The sequence below is a fragment of the Lepisma saccharinum genome, chromosome 16 (assembly GCF_977018435.1).
Source record: "Lepisma saccharinum chromosome 16, izLepSacc3.1, whole genome shotgun sequence".
Classification (NCBI taxonomy): domain Eukaryota; kingdom Metazoa; phylum Arthropoda; class Insecta; order Zygentoma; family Lepismatidae; genus Lepisma; species Lepisma saccharinum.
The window spans coordinates 17,495,452-17,516,382 of NC_139244.1; the positions used below are offsets into that span (position 1 = coordinate 17,495,452).

General features: G+C 38.7%; 2 protein-coding genes across 2 annotated transcripts; both read left to right on the top strand.

The window, feature by feature from the left end:
• The first annotated feature begins 1,044 nt into the window (after nucleotides 1-1,044).
• On the top strand, nucleotides 1,045-11,719 carry LOC146000295 (UDP-glycosyltransferase UGT5-like). Its single transcript, XM_083137789.1, has 5 exons — nucleotides 1,045-1,178; nucleotides 4,447-5,288; nucleotides 6,655-6,877; nucleotides 7,910-8,129; nucleotides 10,716-11,719. The coding sequence occupies exons 1-5, from the start codon at nucleotides 1,166-1,168 to the stop codon at nucleotides 11,008-11,010; spliced, it is 1,593 nt and encodes a 530-aa protein (XP_082993915.1). The 5' UTR covers nucleotides 1,045-1,165; the 3' UTR covers nucleotides 11,011-11,719.
• Nucleotides 1,048-19,916, top strand: LOC146000296 (UDP-glycosyltransferase UGT5-like). Its single transcript, XM_083137790.1, has 6 exons — nucleotides 1,048-1,143; nucleotides 12,542-12,585; nucleotides 13,948-14,789; nucleotides 15,533-15,755; nucleotides 16,649-16,868; nucleotides 19,161-19,916. The coding sequence occupies exons 2-6, from the start codon at nucleotides 12,573-12,575 to the stop codon at nucleotides 19,453-19,455; spliced, it is 1,593 nt and encodes a 530-aa protein (XP_082993916.1). The 5' UTR covers nucleotides 1,048-1,143; nucleotides 12,542-12,572; the 3' UTR covers nucleotides 19,456-19,916.
• Nucleotides 19,917-20,931: the final 1,015 nt, after the last annotated feature.

Below are 20,931 nucleotides of genomic sequence, written 5' to 3' on the forward strand. Positions count from 1 at the left end.
ACTACATGACCTGAAAAAAGCCAGACCCCAGTTAACAAGAAATGCTGAGGAAGGGGGTATGGGAGGTCATCAGATGAGTAGAAAATTGCTCTGTATTCAAGTGCTTATCAGTAATAAGTCCAAACAAATACAAAATAAAAAAAACTGCCTTATATAGGGTTTACGGTGTGAAAACCGGTAATTATCACAATTTGACAAAAAAAACCTTAACCATCCCCCTTTCTCCGCGGAAGTGAAATCCTAAATTATAAATGTAGCGCACCGTCCACAATGGAAAGTCCGGAGATTGTCCTCGTGGCGAAGACGTTAGTTTCACGTGCTTCGAAGTTAGAGGCCCCAAGTTCAAACTCTGGTCAGGTATGAATGAAATCATTATGTTTGTCCCATCGCCCACATCACTTCACCCCTTAATCATTATTGCGATTGACCCAATTGGTAGAAAAGAGACGTAACATAGTCAAAATACGCCACCACTGCACTCAAATGACAATGCACAAATTGAAATTTCTATGATTTGGTTGGAGCTATTCAATTCACTATGATGGGACGACACCTGTTTTGGATATGCAATATTTCAGATAATGTGGAACACATTGTATTCAACATTAAAAAATTGCAGTGAACATGATACAGCACTGTAAATTATAGTATTTAGAGTATTTGTTTGAAAAACCACATTATGCACAGAAAAGTTAATCAGTACTGGACCAACAGTTTAAACTACCTCCACTGGGTATCGAACCCGGGACGCCTTGATTACAAGGTGAGGAGGTTACCACTGCAACATCGGGGAGGCACTAGTTACAGTTTGCATGTTACATCACAATGAAATGTGATAACAAAGGAAGGTTATATCACATGAAATGCTTGTATAGCTCTTAAATATTGATCATTCAAAATTTGATAAAATTCTTATGGATAAACGCGATTCGGATAAGCGCGTTTTTACGGTAGATAATAATTAAGGCTAAAAAAATCTTACGCAACAACTGCCGGTTGAAGGAGATACAAGTGCTGCCATTAGTGGCAAAACTTTCGTCACGTTGCGCGTGCCCAAGTGCAAGCATGACCGTTCAGAGAATTGGTATCTATTATCTCGACTTAACAGCTGAAGAAGAAAGAAGTCAAAGATAAACATTGCTCCTGTACGTCTGGTTTGTAGCTGATGAAAATCTACGGTAAGCCTGTTCATTATCTTTGAATTTAGTTGTATGATTGAATTTAGTTGAATGTGGTTCCATTTTATGATTTGGCTGCTCAACCTTACACCACTGAAAAACCTTGACAGGGGATTTGTTTCTCGTGAACACCGTCTCACAGGCTGGCGCTAGTGGGCTCTTGTTGCGGCTAACATGCTTGATGTTTTGCTTCATATCCGCTTTATGGACAGATACATAGGTACGTACAGTGGGATCCATGAGTATTACCGTGCAAATTGTCCATGACTACTTTCATTAATTTTTCTCTTACATCCTATGTGTTTTTAAGCGATGCATTTTTATGTATTCTGGTGCAGAAGTTGTCAAGAGCTTGGTTTGAGTTTTCTTTTAATTCTTCAAGCTCTTACTGAGTCAAATAAAGTGCACGAACATGGTGATGGACAATGTGTACGGTAATACTCATGGATACCACTGTACATACAATTGCCCCACCTAATCATGGATGTCCGCAGAACTTTTCCAGGGAGAGGCAAGCAAGGTTTTTTTTTCCCCAGGGGGTAAACGAAGCATATATTGCCCCCATTATAGCGCCGTCCTCTCAAAAAGCACCACTTGAGTTTGAAATTATCACGTTCCTGCATCCCCATTATAATAAATGTAAATTACTGTGACTGAAATCAAATTACTGTATATGTGTGGAACATTATGATTTTAGGTTGACATTCCTTTTCCAAGGGGGGGGGGTGTTGGCCAAACCTGCCCCCCTCTTTTCGGACGTCCATGCCCCTATTACTTTCACCTACAAATTTAGTGTGGACGAATCTTATCGCAGTTATTAAACTATAACATTCTCTTGAAGTAAATTAAGTACTTTCAAGCAGATGAAAGAGCAACTAAGGGAGAGGGGTGTGCATTATTTCCTACGTTGATTGATTGAATTGGTGTTTTAAGTCCACTTTATGCACAATAAGGCTAATCGGGACTGGACCTACAGTTTTAAAAGTGGGATCCGAACAACTATGTGCCTCCACCGGGAATCGACCCCATGATTACACATTACTTTGTACATAACTGAACTATCCAGCTTCGTTCTCTGGCATTCTGTAAGTCAATGTCATGTTTTCTTGTTCATGCTCGCTGTAATTTGCAGTGTACAGTTACCCACAAGATTACAGTAAACAATTCTTTCAGACAAATCTCATTTTTTGCAGTCTAACGTAGTACACCCTATCTCTTCTACGAATGGCGATAGGTCCAAAATGAGTTCGGATTGTCATTTGTGGGACGATTCTAGCCTAAATTGGTGTGTCACACATACCCCTTTCCATTTCATTTGAAAATATTGTGTGATATCCAATATAGCGGAATCCAAGATGGCTGTCTTGATGGCTACACCACCATTCATTGCAGTTTCCGCACCAATATCCACTTGCAACATGTGATTGTCCTCCGTCCACGCGTTTCTTTCCGACAAATCTCATTTTTTGCAGTCTAACGTAGTACATCCTATCTCTTCCACGAATGGCGATAGGTCCAAAATGAGTTCGGATTGTCATTTGTGGGACGATTCTAGCCTAAATTGATGTGTCATACATACCCCTTTCCATTTGAAAATACTGTGTGATATCCAATATGGCGGAATCCAAGATGGCTGCCATGATATCCACACCCCCATTCAATGCAGTTTCTGCACCAATACCCACTTGCAACATGTGATTTTCCTCCGTCCACGGGTTTCATTATTACTGGCCTGTCCCGATACTTTTGACTAACCCTGTATATCGTCCTTAAACATTACGTGGATAAAAAATGAATCAAACCTTACACAATTACATTCATATATGTATGGGTATATATATACACATAAAGAAGGTAAATATAATAGTAATAATAATAATATAAAAATAATAAAAATTAAAAAATTAAGCAAGAATGTTGTCCATTAAATAGCGTTTATACTCAGAAAATTTAGCAAATATGTCCAAGTGTATGCCCCTCTCTAACCATTCATTATACAAGCTACACATTCTTCGCAGGGGAGCCATTTCTGCGGATTTTGTACGGGTGCGGGAAATTGCAAAGAGTTGTTTTCTTGATCGCAAACTTTGGATGGGGGACATAGAAAGCTATTTTTGAAAGCAGAGAGGAAGGTACGGTGTTCAGAATTCTAGTGGGCTAGAGTCTATGCAGGTAGGCTCTGCTTCCGTGTTCCTAAGATTCTTTTCTTCTCTCAATTTCCTTCCATACTTCTATTTTTTCTTTGTTTTTCTATTTCCTAGTCTGTTTTCTGTATTTCTTCCTATTTTACCCTTCTCTCAAATTTCCTCCTTTCTTTCTTTTCTACTCTACATCGGTCTTTCTCCCTCCCGGGAAGAATCTTCTTTCTCTCTTTATTCTTCCTCTTCTTCTCTTTTTCCCCCTCAGAGCTTCTCTATATTTCAATCTTTCTTCTCCCTTTTCTTTTCTTCCTTTGTTTCTCTCTCTCTTTCCTACTCAGCTTATCTATCTTCCCGTTTTATGCTCATTTTCCTTGCTTCTTTCTTTGTATCTCTTCCCTACTCTGCATCTATCATTCCCCCCCCCGTTTCTCCTTGTTTCTTCCTTTGTCTATCTACGCTATGCTTCTCTATCTGTCCTCTTTCTTCTAATGTTCTTATTTTCTTCCTCTTTCAGTCTGGGCCTCCCCCATGGCGCAGTGGAAGCGTCATTTTCTTGTAATCAAGGGGTCCCGGGTTCGATACCCGGTGGAGGCACAAGTGGTTCGGATCCCACTTTAAACTTTAGGTCCAGTCCCGATTAGCCTTACTGTGCATAAAGTGGACTTAAAACACCAAGTCAAACCTCTTTCAGTCTTCCGTTCTATATTTTATTCTTTCTATCTCTTTCATACTCTGATTTTCTATTTCCTTTGTCTCTTCTTTTTCTTCCATTGTTTCTCCCAGTTCTTTCCTGCTTGACTTCTCTATAATTTTTGTCTCTTCTCTTTCTTCCTGTGTTTCTCTATTCCTTTCCTAATCTGCTTCTCTATACTGTTTTGTCTCCTCTGTTTCTTCTCTTGTTTCTATGTATCTCTCTTGCTCTGCTTCTATCATTTTCTGCCTCACTTTTCCTTATTTCTTTCTCTATTTCCTTCCTACTCTGTTTCTCTTCTCTACCTTTCATTCTTCCCACGTTCCTTTTTCTATCTCAAGAGCTCATCTAGTTGTGACGCCTCTGTGTAGTATCTAGAGGTGGCTCGAAGAAGTTCGCCCACCTTGTTACAAGTAAAAATTACTTTGTTTTCCAGGGATGGGACACGTCATAGTCGCCATATTGGCAACGCTGCAAATCCTAACATGCGTTCACAGTGCGCAGCCAACTGATCAGCGGGCGAGGATCCTAGCAGTGATGCCATTTTCTGGAAGAAGCCACATGAACATATACAGACCACTGCTGACTGAACTAGCGGAAAGAGGACACGAAGTAGTTAGCATAAATCCATTCCCGATGAAAAAACCTGTCAAAAACCTGAGGGAAATACACACCAAGTTTATCGAGGAATTTCTAAACAGCGATGAATTCAATGCTTACGAACAAAGGAATACGACCATCTTGGGAATGATCGGCAGGATTTCTAACATGTCTAGACATTTCTGCGAAGAAGGATTGAAGCTACCGGAAATTCAGCAACTGATCAAATCCGATGAGAAGTTCGATCTCATCATATACAGCGTTTTCCTCTCCGATTGCTATCTAGGATTCGTTCACAAATTCAAAGCTCCTTTCATCATGATCAGCCCATCGAGTTCTACTCTATTTCAGAATTACGCTGCCAATCCCGTAATTTACTCTTACATGCCGAATCCACAGCTTCCCTATACAGACAAGATGAACTTCAAAGAGCGCCTCATCAATACTCTAGCGAGTGTTGCAAAGGCAGCTGTTATGTCGTTTCTTTATCTTCCCGCTCAAGACAAAGTCATGAAGGAACATTTCGGAGAGTCCACCCCATCAGCTGTGGAAATTCAGAAGAATGTAAGCCTCGTGCTGATTAATTCCCACGTTAGTTACTCTTATCCGAAGCCAAATCTTCCTAGTGTCATCGAAATAGGAGGGATACATTTGAAATCTTCAAAAGAGCTACCAAAGGTATTTCCATTCAATATGTTATCTCTATGCTTATCCCTACCAATACATTAGAACCTCAGATGTTGGTAGTTCATTGGCCTTTGGCCATGTAGACTTGTATTTGAAGGCCTATTAGCTCATAAATTTTTATCTGTAACGGTTAAGTAAATAGTATATTATATAGTGCCCCTTAATCTCATTTTTTAAATTAAATGAAATTGTCTAAACTTTATTCTATGTTGTTAGTCAACAATCTGGACTTGTCATTTGGATAAAAATTCAAGTTGTGTCCCAACTTTGACACTAAATAACAATTAATTTCCCCTTCAACTCCACCAGAATATTAAAAGGCCAATTTCCTTCTCACTGTCTTATAATTTATTTTTCATAATTTGAAAATTCACACAAATTAAAATACATTTCTTATTAAGCAAAGAGGCAGTGTTTCGTCTGTCCCACTCGTGAAGCAAAATTGTTCACTTACAGCTACAAATGTGGGAAAGTATTTTAAGGTTAGTTATGTTTAATCAACGGTGTTTAGTTTCAAAATTCTTTGCACAGAAACTGTAAGAAAAATGTTGCTTAACTATTAGTAGAATATATACTTTAGTGTCAAAAATGCAATCTGAGCCTCCCACCCATAACAATGGTATACCCCATTTATACATGCATACATGATGCGTTTCTGTGATCGTGTTACAGACTTGCAGGGACGATGGAGATTGGCACGGAAACACCCTCTATGTATGTATACATATGTGTGTGTTTTCTGGTATTTTCCACCATTTATGAACACACCACAGTTTTTTTAGTAGATCTTATGATGAACACAATAACAAACCAACGTGAAATATACCAGAACTTTTCGTTTCAGAAAAAAAGCGCTGTCTCCGTTAATTTCTATACATGCAATTTCTATTCTGATGTGTTGATAGAACACAACAGTAACCAATAATGAAGGGATCCCCTCCAGATATCAGCCAGGCTTTCGAGACCTAACGTCACCCTGTACAGCTACTTACTTTTAAAAGTATCTGTTGCTTTCAACACAATTAAGAAGTGATGCAGATTGTTGACAATCTCATTGTTTGACTCCCATAATCTGAGAAGATACAATTGAGGCAATCTACATTGGGTTGCATTTTTAAATATCATCAACACCAGTAAATTTATGATGTGGTACTCTCTAATTTTCCGAGGTATCAATGTGTCTTATGACGACACAGGTGGATAAAATAAGTGCCTTTTCCAGCTTTCCAGCTGTGTATAATCTACGTATTGCTTCTATGTACGTACACATGGTATTTCTTGGTGAAAAAACAGCAGCATTTACTTCAAGTAAATTGGTAATCAATCACACAAAGATGGTATTGATTTTACTTCACAGGACTTGAAAACATTCCTAGATGGAGCGAAAGACGGTGCGGTATACTTCAGCTTAGGTTCCAACGTACGAATTCACCAAATGCCCTCGGATAAGCTGCAGATCTTCTTGGATGTGTTCGCCCAGCTTCCTCAGAAGTTTATCATGAAATGGGAGGTGGATGTTCTTCCAGGACAACCCAAGAACGTCAAAATAGGAAAGTGGCTGCCGCAGACAGACATACTGGGTGAGTGGATTTGGTTGAATTATTTGAATTCGCTTTTCTGCCACTTTTGGCTAATAGCGAAGAGCTAGTCACCAAAGAGAAGAGCCCGACCCTGTGGCCGAGTGGTTAGCACATCGCGCTGCGACGCCAAGGGTCCCGGGTTCGAATCCCGGCCGGGCTTGGTTGTTTGTGAATGTCCATTCATCAATTTCATCATTTCATCACTCATCCCCATCTTCGCAAATTAGCCAAGAGGCACAAAACGCGAAGTAAAATAAACTAAATCAAATCAAATCAAACCAAAGAGAAGAGAGAGAAATGGTCACGCCCTGATCACTGTATGAGCTTCCGGAGCCTGGCCACCATCTAAATTTTGTCCAATTCTCCAATGCATATTTTACAGAAACAAAGGTAGCCAAATTTTCAAGATATTGGGTTGCTCAATTCGAAAATGACACTAACGGCTGTTGATCGGCTCTTCCCACAGGCGTAAGGAGAGAGAGAAGTTGATGGGCACCTCCGAAATTTTGAGAAAATCAAAATTTTTAAACGATAGCAGTGAAGATATCATGAAATACCAAAGTGGTAAATTCAAACTTCTTTCAGAATGACTCCCGATTACCATTTTTGTCTTTGCACAACTTTTAAAACGAAGGTTGAAAATGGTAATTACCAAATATATTTTAGTGTATGTGCCTCCTAGAACGCAGCTATCTACAAGTAATATACATCTTTACAATTCCTGACACCTCCGAAAAGAAACCCTGCGTATTCTAGTTGTTGCCTTCTTACCATCAAACCAAACCCACAAATGTTATTAAGAGACGATAATTTTTGCAATCATGGTACCAAAAAAAATTCATTGTTACAAGGATTTGTTTCTAAAAGGATGACAATTTAACATTTATACTAAATCGCGAAAGAATTCAAATTTATGCAGAATAACTGCGAAAATAGTAAATTTCCTGGTGTCGAATTTAATGTGCTGGATGATATTTTGGAAATAGTAATACTTTTAGCATAGTATAAATTTTACATTTTCTTACATTTCAGCCCACCCTAACGTGAAGGTGTTCATCAGCCACGGAGGTCTCCTGAGCTCGCAGGAGTCCCTGTACCACGGAGTCTGCGTCTTAGGAATCCCTTTCATGGCCGACCAGGGGCTCAACATACAAAGAATAGAAAGAAGTGGACTTGGGGTGCAGTTGGATTTTAATACTATGACCAGAGAAAGTCTTCTGAAAGCGTTGAAAACCCTTCTAGAGGATTCAAGGTAGATAAAACTTAAAATGTTATTTTCTGTAATGTAAGTTGCAATGTGATGTTTGAAAATGTCGGTGAGTTCTTGTGAAGTTAAAGGTTATGTGTGGAAGAGCGGAGAGTGTTATCACTAGGTTTCGGATAGTTATGCATTTTGCATATAGCATATGAAAATGCATATTTTCAGTGTCTTCAGGATATATTGCAAATTTTACCAATTTTTTCTTACAAATGCATATACTGTTGTTTCCTGTGATGTTTACTTTTGAGCATCTGGTTTGGTTTGATTTGGTGTTTTAAGTACACTTTATGCACAGTAAGGCTAATCGGGACTGGACCTACAGTTTAAAGTGGGATCCGAACCACTAATTGCCTCCACCGGGTATCGAACCCGGGACCTCTTGATTACAAGTCGACGACGCTACTACTGCGCCATCGGGGAGGCCTCTTGAGCATCTGAAACAATACGTAGTTATAAAGCGCAATAGTAACCTCTCATGCTGAGTAGAATGAGAGACAGCTGATGAAATTCCATCTTTTGCTAATCGTGACGTTCAGTGAAGTCAGAAACAGTTAGTGAACTTATGATAAAAATACATATACAAAAACCATATGTAAAATTTGGTCAATTGTCAATAAGATAAGCCAAACCATATTTTTTTACTTATGTAAACACTGGAATTTATAAATAGTTACAAGCTACTGCTAAATTTTCTGAGTTTAATGTAAATTTTTAAAATTTTAAATGCATATTATGATCATTTAAAGAGCATATTTCGAGCATTTTAAGAGCATATTTGCATGCATATTTAAAGTTTTTTTTAGTGCATAACTATCCGAAGCCTAGTTATCACATTGAAGTAGTTATTGCACCCAAGTCAAGACGGAAATTCACATACTTATTTAAAATGAAGTTCAAATTTGCAAACTTTAATGCATTTTAGGCACTATTCATGACAACAAGTAATTTGTAACATTTTTCACACGACTCACCACAGTGCATCACGTATTTACAGTGTCGTACAACTTCGAAACTGGTTTACAAAGTATGAATAAATGTTCAAACGCCAGATGGTATGTACAGGCCATACGGTTTAGCTTGAGCTCTGGCCTTCAGCTGCGCAGAAGTCTGCCGTCAGCTGCGCAGAAGTCTGCCGTCAGCTGCGCAGAAGTCTGCCGTCAGCGAGACCATCCGAGGGTTCCACTGAGATCAGAGTTACTAACCGCCTTAGCAATTTCCTATATCCATAATCTGATTTCAGAGCTTATTGGTAGGTGTATTCGGTACTTACTGCATTTATATTAAAAAATGAAAAGAAAGCGGCAGTTTGAGAAGGTGATATTTCAAGGAAAAGAATGAGACAGGATTCTTTTTGTCTGTGAGACCCCCATTGATTAAGCCCCTCGGCGAAAGAGGCATCCTCCCTCTCTGGAGGATGTTACTACGAGTAAGGTGATTGTTGACCTGTGTTGCTTAGTGTGTTTTATTCAACGGAAGCTGAGGTGAAAATTGGTAAGAATATTTTAGAAAGCAAAGTGATTCATAGTCAGAGTAGATAAATTATCTTAACGTGCATAAGTTTATGAAGAAAGAAGCTGACAGTAGTCTTGCGTTGAACGTAAAACAAGTGCAAAAGCGTGTTTCCGCATCTACTGATATGTCAGTAAGTACTTTGAAACGAACATAATCGCTACAAAGTAACTGGGAAGGGATTAGTAACACCTAACAAACCACGCAGAAGAAAGAAATTTAAAAGCTATGTGGACGAATTGACGAATGTGTTATTCGTAGAACAATTGACGAATTTCACGATCATGAAGGACATGAAGGACAGATGGCTACTTTAGATTCATAAGTAATTTTTTAATACTTCCACGAATTGCTACACTGCTTCTATGAGTCACGTGACGTCTTCTGCAGACGACAAACATTTCCCGCTTTGCACATGCCAGAGCTAAGGCTAAACCGAATGCGCTGGAAAAGTAACAAAGAAAACATTCTACAATTTCAAAAACCAACGTAATGAATATGATATTTCATATAGTAAAGGAAAAGGGTTTCACAACATTGATAATTTGATCAAATGCACTTTTGATACATATTGGGTGGGCTCAAACACTAGAGTCACAAAATTTGAAAAAATCTCATACGTCATCCCTTCCAGTTATCATGATATTAATGCACACCAACAATGCATCCTTGTATATTCCAAAAATGTAATTTACGGATTTCAATATGATCTTCACCACGAATCACGAAAGCAAATATATAATAAAAATACGACAAATTATGGGGTGGTCTCGAGCCCCACGGGCCCACGTATAAGCTGGCCTGTGAGTGCAGACGATGACCAATGCTACTAAGAAGTACTTTTTGTTCCATCTTTCTCACTGAAGATACTTGAAACCAGTAAGGAATATGCAAGAGAACAGAGGGTGAACTCGAACCCCACCGCTCCCTCATTATCCTACAAATAGACAACTCTTCCAATTCGTAATGTATATGCTAGAAATAACGTTGGATACATGCAATTTAACCATCATGTAATCAAGATTTAGTTCTAGTCACTTTGTACGTTTAACTCTTGTCATCTTGCAGCTACACAGAAAATGCAAAACGTTTGTCAGCCGTCTTTAAGGACCAGATCGAGCATCCACTGGACAGAGCTGTGTTTTGGACTGAATACGTCATCAGGCACAAAGGAGCACACCATTTGAGATCCGCTGCTGTGGATCTTGCCTGGTACCAGTACTTCCTGCTAGATGTCATTGCTGTCATTCTATTCGCTGCTCTTCTTACTTTAGTTTTGTCTTACATCGTGCTAAGGACACTTGTGCGACTAGTGAAGTCCTTGTGTGGAGGCAAGACATCACAGAAGAAAAAGAAGCAGTAGTTCTGATGAGACTTGTGCACAAACATTTCAGATTTTTTACTTACAACAAGCATGTACAGCAGTTTGTAAAAATACAAGAGTTTTAAGTACAAACTTTATCAACATAGTAACTTCATGGTAAAATATGATCAATTTTCAGTGTCGGTCATGCTTATGAACATTTATTGGCCGAGATATAATGTTAAACAACGTCCAGATTAAACTTTTCAGCAGATACAATCTTACATTTTTCAATTTTGGTTGTTTATTTTCATAGCTTGCCCATTCAAAAGGTGGTTCCTGGGGAACAATGGACGAAACTGGAAGTCCCCTTTGACTTATACAAGACAAGAGTTGGAACCTGGAAACTCTTGTTTCGAAGCGCGTTACGCTCAACCCCCCAACTCTCGACGTAGTATATACCTAGAGATTCGGTCCCATAAAACACATACATAGTGCATAGTGACTGTATATAATGCTGTAAAGTATATGATCAATTACTGTATTGGCAACCACCAAAACTTTTCTTTTTCAGTCTGCGACCATTCATCAAGTGAAATATTATTTTCATTCTTGGAACAATACTTTTTCTTTCTTCCATACGAACACTAATTTTTAGCTGAAATCTGTCAGTTTAATGTTCCTTAAGTACTTTATTGTAATTATTGTTAGATAAAAGACATTGTTATCATATTTATATTTCAATGAAATAAACAATTTGTGTCTCAGATTTCAAAGTATTTATTTCAGTTATTAAATCAAGTGAGTGAATAAATAAACAACATGTGCAAAAAATAAATAGCTTTGGACTAAATACTGTAAACCGTTGATTACCAAACAAAAAATTGCGTTGATTGATTCTGTACATACAGCTAATCGGACTGAACACACAGGCGTAACTTAGCGGGGGCACTTGCCACCCGAAAATTTTCAGGTTTATTAAAATTTACAAGTTAAAGTCACTTTTGTTAACTTCCTCGAGCAAGGAAATACATATTAATTTTTGGATTTCGCAAATGTAACAGTTATTTAGCAAAATTGTCCTGGACACTATTTCGTTGATACGGAAAACTTCTCGATTCTGTCTCCCTCCCCCCGAAGTTACGCCCATGACTGGACCTACGATTCATAATGGGATCCGAACCACTACATGCAGGGTATCGAGCCCAGGACTCCTTGATTTCAAGGCGACATTACCACTATGCCATCGGTGAGGCACTAGTTATAAAGTGTATAATTACAATGGAATGTGGTAACAAAGTAACCGTTATATCACGTGAAATAGTTTGTGTTTACAATTAAATATTGATATTTTTGTTTTGTAATTCTTATGGATAAACCAAACGCAATTCGGATAAGCGAGTGCTTACTGTAGATAATTCTGGCTAAAGAATCTTACGTAACAACTGACGATTGAAGGAGATACAAGTGCTGCCATGAGCGGCAAAATTTTCGTCACGTTGCGCATGCCAAGTGTAAGCACAGAATTGGTGTCCGTTATCTCAACAGAACAGTGGGAGTAAAAATAAGACGTCAAATATAACCATTGCTTCTGTAAGTGAAGAACGTCTGGTTTGTTGCTGATGAAATTCCACGGTAAGTCTGTTCATTATCTTTGAATTGAGAAGGAATGTAGTACTCTTTAGAGTGGCAGCGATTAGGAGGGGGCGAGATGGGCAGTTGCCCCCTCACTTTTTGGCACTTTTGCCCGTGCACTATGATAAACCTTATCTAACTAGTTTTGGAACCCAATCGCCGCCACTATCTCTTTATGATTTTGCCACTCAACCTTAAACCACTGAAAAACCTCGACAGGGGATTTGTTTCCTGTGAACACCGTCGCACAGGCTGGCGCTAGTGGACTCTTGTTGCAGCTAACATGTTTGATTTTTTTTGTTTAAATCCGCTTTATGCACAAATAGACTAATCGGGCCTGGAAATACAGTTTAAAGTGGGAATGCCTAAGATCAATATGCATCGACGCGTAAACAAAACAATAGTCAGTGGCGGCGATATGGGGAGGCGAGGTTGGGCAGTTTCCCCCTCCCATTTTGCCAGTTTAACACCTGCACTACGCTAAATTTTATCTACCAAAGGAAAGTAAACTGTCCTTGCCTCCCCCCCTAGTTTTGGAACCTGATCGCCGCCACTGACATTAGTTTGTATCTGCGCATGGACAGTGTAATCTACGTTAAGAACATGGCATTCGTTAGGGATTAAATCGAGAGCGTCATGGCCTTGTTATAATCGAGGCCACATTGAAGATTTAAATTAATAATTTTCAGAAAGACAGTGAAGAGGGGTAGCAAGATGTGGGAATGCTGTGCGATGCCAACTGTGGCAATAGCTGTGGTTTCTGGAGGAATAAGGATGGGAAGACTTTTAAGCCTAGCAAGAACTATAGTTTGACATAGAAAAACCTACTGGTTAACAGTACTGAGTTAAAAGTGTAAATGCATGTTATTGTGTCTCGAGTACAATGAAGCATATATCTGGATTGTAACATTGACTTTTATTCAATGGGATCGTCCGTGACGTCCTGTTGGTGTTCCAAGGTACGGTGTTCAGAATTCTGACTTAATCCAAAATGTGTTAGTTCCTATCTACTAACAGTGGCGTCGCGAGATAAACTTAATCGGCTGGGCTAGAGTGTAAGTTCAAGTAGGCTCTGCTTCAGTATTCGTGCTGCTAAGGTTCTTCTCTTCTCTCAATTTCCTTTCACACTTCTTTCTCTCTATTTTCTTTTCTTATTTTTCTATTTTTTAATTTGCTTCTCTATTTCTTTCCTGCTCTGCTTCTCTATCTTCCATTCTTCCTCTTTCTTTGTTTCTCTCTCTATCTCCAGAGCTCATCCGGTGGTGACACATCTGTGTAGTAAAGACAGTCTATAGTCGTATCCAGTGGGGTTCAGGGAAGTCTGCCCACCGGATTACAAGTAAAAATTACTTTGTTTTCCAGGGATGGGACACCTCATAGTCGCCATATTTGCTGCGCTGCAAATCCTAACATGCGTTCACAGTGCGCAGCCAACTGATCAGCGAGCGAGGATCCTAGCAGTGATGCCATTTTCTGGAAGAAGCCACATGAACATATACAGACCACTGCTGACTGAACTAGCGGAAAGAGGACACGAAGTAGTTAGCATAAATCCATTCCCGATGAAAAAACCTGTCAAAAACCTGAGGGAAATACACACCAAGTTCATGGAGGAATTTTTAAGCAGCGATGAATTCAATGCCTACGAAGAAAAGAACACGACCATCTTTACAATGTTCGGCAGGATGACTGAAAGGGCTAGAAAGTTCTGCGTGCAAGGATTGGAGCTACCAGAAATTCAGCAACTTATCAAATCCGATGAGAAATTTGATCTCATCATATACAGCGTTTTCCTCTCCGATTGCTATCTAGGATTCGTTCACAAATTCAAAGCTCCTTTCATCATGATCAGCCCATCGAGTTCTACTCTGTTTCTGAATTACGCTGCAAATCCTCTCATTTACTCTTACATGCCTAATGCATTGCTTCCCTATACAGACAAGATGAACTTCAAAGAGCGCCTCATCAATACTCTAGCTGGTGTTGCTAAGGATGCTGTTGTTTCGTTTCTTTACCTTCCCACTCAAGATGAAGTTATGAAGGAATATTTCGGAGAGTCCACCCCATCAGCTGTGGAAATTCAGAAGAATGTAAGCCTCGTGCTGATTAATTCTCACGTTAGTTACTCTTATCCGAAGCCAAATCTTCCTAGTGTCATCGAAATAGGAGGGATACATTTGAAATCTTCAAAAGAGTTACCAAAGGTAAGTCTATTTATTCAATATTTATTCCAGGGGGAGATGATATAGCTAGTTACACCTAGAGTTCCCTTATAAAGTATTTAATTACTTCCAACACTGTTAAGAAGTTATGCCGATTGTCAAAATTGTTTCACTCCCATAGTCAGATACAAACCAATTAAGGAGATTTATATTGTGTTAAGCTTGTATTTTATAAGGCATCATCAACACCGATAGCCGCGGTAGCTCAGTCGTTAGGACTTCTGAGGCCCAGGTTCGATCCCATCTGCAGTTTAACCTAAGCTGCCGGGAGAACCGGAAATTTTTTTCACATGTTCAAGCTGCTCCGGCGCCCAGCCAGCGTCGTATAAAGTGGGTATCTGGAGGAAACTCTGGGGGGTAAAGGCGAGGGCGTGGTGCTGATCACATCACCCCCACCTTCGGTCGTGATCAAAAAAGTGTGGGGCCCTAACCCCACACCCCCTTATACGTCTTTATGGGTTGGTGCATAGCATAGGGGAGCACTTTACCTTTTGACCTTTTTATCATCAACACCAGTAAATTTTAGACCTGCAGGACTAATTTTCTGAGGTATCAAGATGTCTTATGACGACATACGAGGATAAAATCAGTATTTACCAGCTATGTATAGTCTACGTATTGCTTCTATGTACGTACACATGGTATTTTTTGCAAAGAACATAAGCATTTACTTCAAGTAAATTGGTAACCAATCACACAAAGATGGTCTTGATCTTACTTCACAGGACTTGAAAACATTCCTAGATGGAGCGATAGATGGTGCCGTATATTTCAGCTTAGGTTCCAACGTACGAACTCACCAAATGCCCTCGGATAAACTGCAGATCTTTTTGGATGTGTTCGCCCAGTTTCCTCAGAAGTTTGTCATGAAGTGGGAGGCGGATGTTCTTCCAGGACAACCCAAGAACGTCAAAATAGGAAAGTGGCTGCCGCAGACAGACATACTGGGTGAGTGGATTTGGTTGAATTGGATTATTTTACTTCGCTTTTCTGCCACTTTTGGCTAATCGAGAAGATGAAGATGAGTGCTGGTATGAAATTGATGAAGGGACACTCGCCAAGAACAACCATGCCGGGATTCGAGCACGGAACTCCTGTCATCGAAGGGCGCTGCGATAAGATTTGGTTGAAGTATTTCCTATTCACCAAAGATAAATGAGAATGACGTAACCAGATATGGGCCTGAAAGTCCGGGTCCCTCTCGAAATGTTGTCAAATTTTCCAACGCAATTTTTACAGATAAAAGTATCAATTTCTTGTAGATTCTGAATTGCTGAATCCGAAAATAACATTAACTGTTGTTGAGTGACTCTTCCCACTAGCTTGCGCAGAGGAGGAAGCTGATAGAGCCTCAGCTCTTCCCGAAAATTTGAAAAAAATAATTGCAAACTAATGAAGAGATCTTCAAAGAAAACAAAGTTGTATATGCAACCCCTCCTTAAAGTGACTCCAGATTACCATTTTTATCCTTGAACAACTTTTAAAACGAAGGTTGAAAGTGGTAATTATGAAATATTTTATAGTGCATATGACCTCTCTTAAAATGCAGCTATGTGCAAGTAATATCCATATTTACAATTTCAGCCACCTCCGAAAGGAAATCCTGCGTACGTTGGAGGTTTTTGCATTTTATAATGTAGCTGGAACCAAACCCCCAAAGGTTGTATTGCATTCCTTGCGTTAGGAACATCGTGAAAATACCAAAGAACATTCATTATTGCCAGAATTCGCTGACAAATAGATGGTACGTACATTCATACTAAGTTCAACGTGCTGGGTGATATTTTGGAAATAGTAATACTTTTAGTAAAGTATAAATTTTACATTTTCTTACATTTCAGCCCACCCCAACGTGAAGGTGTTCATCAGCCACGGAGGCCTCCTGAGCTCGCAGGAGTCCCTGTACCACGGAGTCTGCGTCTTAGGAATCCCTTTCATGGCCGACCAGGGGCTCAACATACAAAGAATGGAAAGAAATGGACTAGGGGTGCAGTTGGATTTTAATACTATGACCAGAGAAAGTCTTCTGAAAGCGTTGAAAACCCTTCTAGAGGATTCGAGGTATGTAAAAATTTATGTTTGAATTTACGAATATCCGTTTCTGATATTTTTATTCTGCACTGCTAGTCGCATTGTGGTATTTTTTTAAAAATCCAATACTCATAGTATGAACAGATTACAAGACATATTTGACCTGAGACACTGTCAAAATTCCCACTACATGTATAACTTGACTCTAAGCTGGCCACAGTATAATGAATTTTATGCACTATCAATGGCAAAAAGTAATTTTGAACATTTTTCACACTACTCACCACAGTGCATCAAGTATTTAGTGTTTCATACAACTTTGGAAATGCTTTACAAAGTATTAATAAATGTTCAAATAGCAGATGGTATGTGTGTAGGAGATTTTAGCCTCAGTATAAAAGTGACAAATAAAACATTATACAATTTCAAGGACCCAAGAGAATGAACATCTATCATTGGATCAAATGCACAGACGGCGTCAACTTTCGAAAAACATTGGGTGGGCTGAAACACTTCAGTTGCAATTTAAAAAAATCATAGATCCTTCCTTCCATGTATTATTAATGTACATCAGCAATACATCCTTGCTTATTAAAAATGAAATTTACTGATGTTAATAAGAATTCCACCACGAATAACGATTCGTGATAATAATACGAAATATTATTGGGTAGGCTCGAGCACCACAGGTCAGTTTAAGCTGACACCTCTCAATGCAGACGATCACCAATACTACTAGGAAGGACTTGTTATTCCTTCTTTCCAAGTGAAATCAGTAAGGATTATGCAAGAGAACATAGGGTGAAATCCCTTTCTCCCCCTCATCAGCCTACAAATACAACTCTTTCACTTCCTACAAATAGCATATGTCAATGGTAGTTAATCATGGCCGTATTTAGAGGGGGGTTCTAGGGTTCAACCCCCCCTCCCCCCGAAACTTCTGACATGTTGGATTAATGGAAGTTCAGAAACCAAAATCTGTAACAAATTTTCAATTTTTTTTCGAAGCATCATAAAAATACATGGAGACAATGTTGAAACGATCAAGCTAGAATTTTCATACATTTGGAATTCTGAAACTTGAGTGAAACAGGATTTATTCTCAGAATCGTAGCCCACCCGCGACCCCACCATTATCACTTCTGTTGTCATCTTTCCAGTGTTGCTCCCGCGTCACAAGGAATATAGACTGAAGATTTCCTTATGATTGTCCCAAAATTTCCTTTCGAGCTTTTTAATTCCCTGTCCGATAAAGTTGAAAATCCCCCTTGATAGGAGTTCAAACCTAGGATCTCCAGTTTTCTAGCGCATTTAGTTCGCAATTGAGGGTACAATCCATGCACCAGGCTAAGATTTAAAAAAGAATAACTGGTTCCACACTTTTCAAAATTCCAAAAATTTAATTTTAAAGTCAAACAACAAAAGCTTTATGACTAAAATTTCCATCTAACTTTTAAAGCTTTTCTCTTGAAGGTATCTAAAGTTTAATGATGAAGTATAATAATTGTGCATTTCCGTACACACTGTATGAAACGTAAGAAAAAACAAAAAGAAACTTGTGCTGGATATTCACTGGTAAGAGTCTAGTTTACGTCCATGTCATATATCGTTGGAAAGGTTATTTTATAAGGAATTGAACAAAGTAAATCCCAAGGCGAGGAAAAATTTTCTGGGGGAGAAAATCGAGAAAAACCGATGTTGTCCGGATATGCGTGATTGAATGTACTGAGGACATTTTTCGATGATGAAGCACATATTTAGGGGTGAAATGAGTGCTAATGGAACCTAACCTAACAGGCCTAACCTAACCTCGTAGGCATACCTCGTTACCGTGAATGGTTAGTGACAGAAAGTGTAAAAAGAAAAACTTACTTACTCTACGGATGCCGGAGCGCCGGCTGTCTGCTAGCACGGTTTTGTAAACGGTCAAGAAGGAGTGCGCAAGAAAGACGTAAACGGGTAAGAAGGAGTGCGCAAGAAGGACGTAAACTAGACTCTAGCCTATTCACTCATCTGCTGGATTGAGTAAGCCCCCTCAAGGATATAACAATAATATAATAATTTTTATTAGTAGTATTATTATTATGCAACAAAATTGTTTTATTATTATGAAATTTTAATTATTATTGTACAATTATTGTTATTATTTCCATTATTCAAATTTCTGGCGACGCCCATGGGAACAATTATGAATGAACCCCCCCGAAATTTTTTCCTGCCTACGGCCATGTAGTTAATGTATATGCTATATAACATTCGATGCATGCAATGTAACCATCATGTTCTAATAACTTTTTATGTTTAACTCTTGCCATCTTGCAGCTACACAGAAAATGCAAAACGTTTGTCAGCCGTCTTTAAGGACCAGATCGAGCATCCACTGGACAGAGCTGTGTTTTGGACTGAATACGTCATCAGGCACAAAGGAGCACACCATATGAGATCCGCTGCTGTGGATCTTGCCTGGTACCAGTATTTCCTGCTAGATGTCATTGCTGTCATTCTATTCGCTGCTCTTCTTATTTTACTTTTGTCTTACATTGTGCTCAGGACACTTGTGCGACTAGTGAAGTCTTTGTGTGGAGGCAAAACATCACAGAAGAAAAAGAAGCAGTAGACGTGTGATAAGATTTGTGCACAAACATTTCAAAATGTTTATATACTTACACAAGCATATACAGTATTTCATAAGAATAAAAGAGTTATATTTTAACTACAAACTTTATGAACTCTCCCCAGGTGTCGACGTAGTATTTACCTAGAAGTCCATTTAACCTATATTTGATCACATAAAATACATGCTTGTGTAGTGGATAGTGACTGTATATAATGCTGTAAATTACATGATTAATTACTGCGACCCCGAAAGTTTTCGTTTCTGTCTACGGACATGCATCAAGTGGAACATTACTTTTACTTGTGGCAACAACATTACTTTTTCTTTGGTCTGTACGTAAATTATTACACCACTAGTTGAAATCTATCAGTTTAATGGTCCTTATGTAGCCCTGTTGTAGTTTTGGTTACATAAGAGGCATCGTTATCATATTTATCGAAATAAACAATTTGTGTTTTAGATTTCGTAGTATTTATTTCAGTTATTAGAAGCAAGTGAGTGAATTACTAAGTAATGTGTGCGATAAAGCAAAAGGTTAGGGTTCAACACTGTAAACCGTTAATTACCAATTAATTGATTGATTGAGTTTTAAGTCCACTTTATGCACAGATAGGCTACTCGGTACTGAACCTACGGTTTAAAGTGGGATCCGAACTGTGTATCGAACCCGGGATTCCTTAATTACAATGCATCATTCTGAAATAATCCAATTAATAAACTTCTCGAGTCTCTGTCCCTACATTTCCCACAATACACATGCATTGCAACTACGCATGTGTAATGTAAGTGAAACATTGCAACTTGAATGAGAGGAAGTATGTATAATTATACGCTAGTTCTATTATGGCAGCTGTAATTTTGCTTTCAATAAAATATGGAAAATGCAAGTAGTGCTAAGTTTATTTTTCTCACCAACGCTGAACTTTACATCACGTAAGACGTTCGTAACTTTCAAATTGTATATAATCTACAACTTATTGATTACTTTGGAATAAAGCTCAGTGCAATTGAATTCCTTGGCCCGAGTGGTACAGTCTTGGTTGAAATTGTTCTCCTGCAATAGATAATGCATCTCATGATTCCGTGCACCGTGAGGAATTTCTTGTGTTATATATTTTACTGCAAGATTCGATTCGATTTTTGCCACTGTGTGGTTTAACGACCAGTAAGGCATGGAATTCGTAGAAATTTTAGAATATGGTTTAATACGTAGTTACATAACGACCTCATTTTTTTCTGATGTACGTACCATAATTGTTTTTTATTAAGAAACGAAATTAGGTAATTATGGATAGATTAAAGTTAAATACTAGTTCTAGCCTCTTGAAATTAGTCACGGTAGACTTTCTGAACCTCGGTCAGAACAAATTTAGCAACACACGTATGAAGACAGGTATCGTGGAACACACATTTCTAATCGGATGGTTTACTAATCAATCAACACCGAAGGTTAATTGATCACCAAAGATGAAAATT

Bases quoted from the DNA above. Each gene is read 5' to 3' on its own strand.
- LOC146000296 (XM_083137790.1), top strand. The intron at 14,790-15,532 runs GTAAGTCTATTT...CTTACTTCACAG, and splicing joins CTTCAAAAGAGTTACCAAAG to GACTTGAAAACATTCCTAGA. The intron at 15,756-16,648 runs GTGAGTGGATTT...CTTACATTTCAG, and splicing joins GCCGCAGACAGACATACTGG to CCCACCCCAACGTGAAGGTG.
- LOC146000295 (XM_083137789.1), top strand. The intron at 5,289-6,654 runs GTATTTCCATTC...TTTACTTCACAG, and splicing joins CTTCAAAAGAGCTACCAAAG to GACTTGAAAACATTCCTAGA. The intron at 8,130-10,715 runs GTAGATAAAACT...GTCATCTTGCAG, and splicing joins ACCCTTCTAGAGGATTCAAG to CTACACAGAAAATGCAAAAC.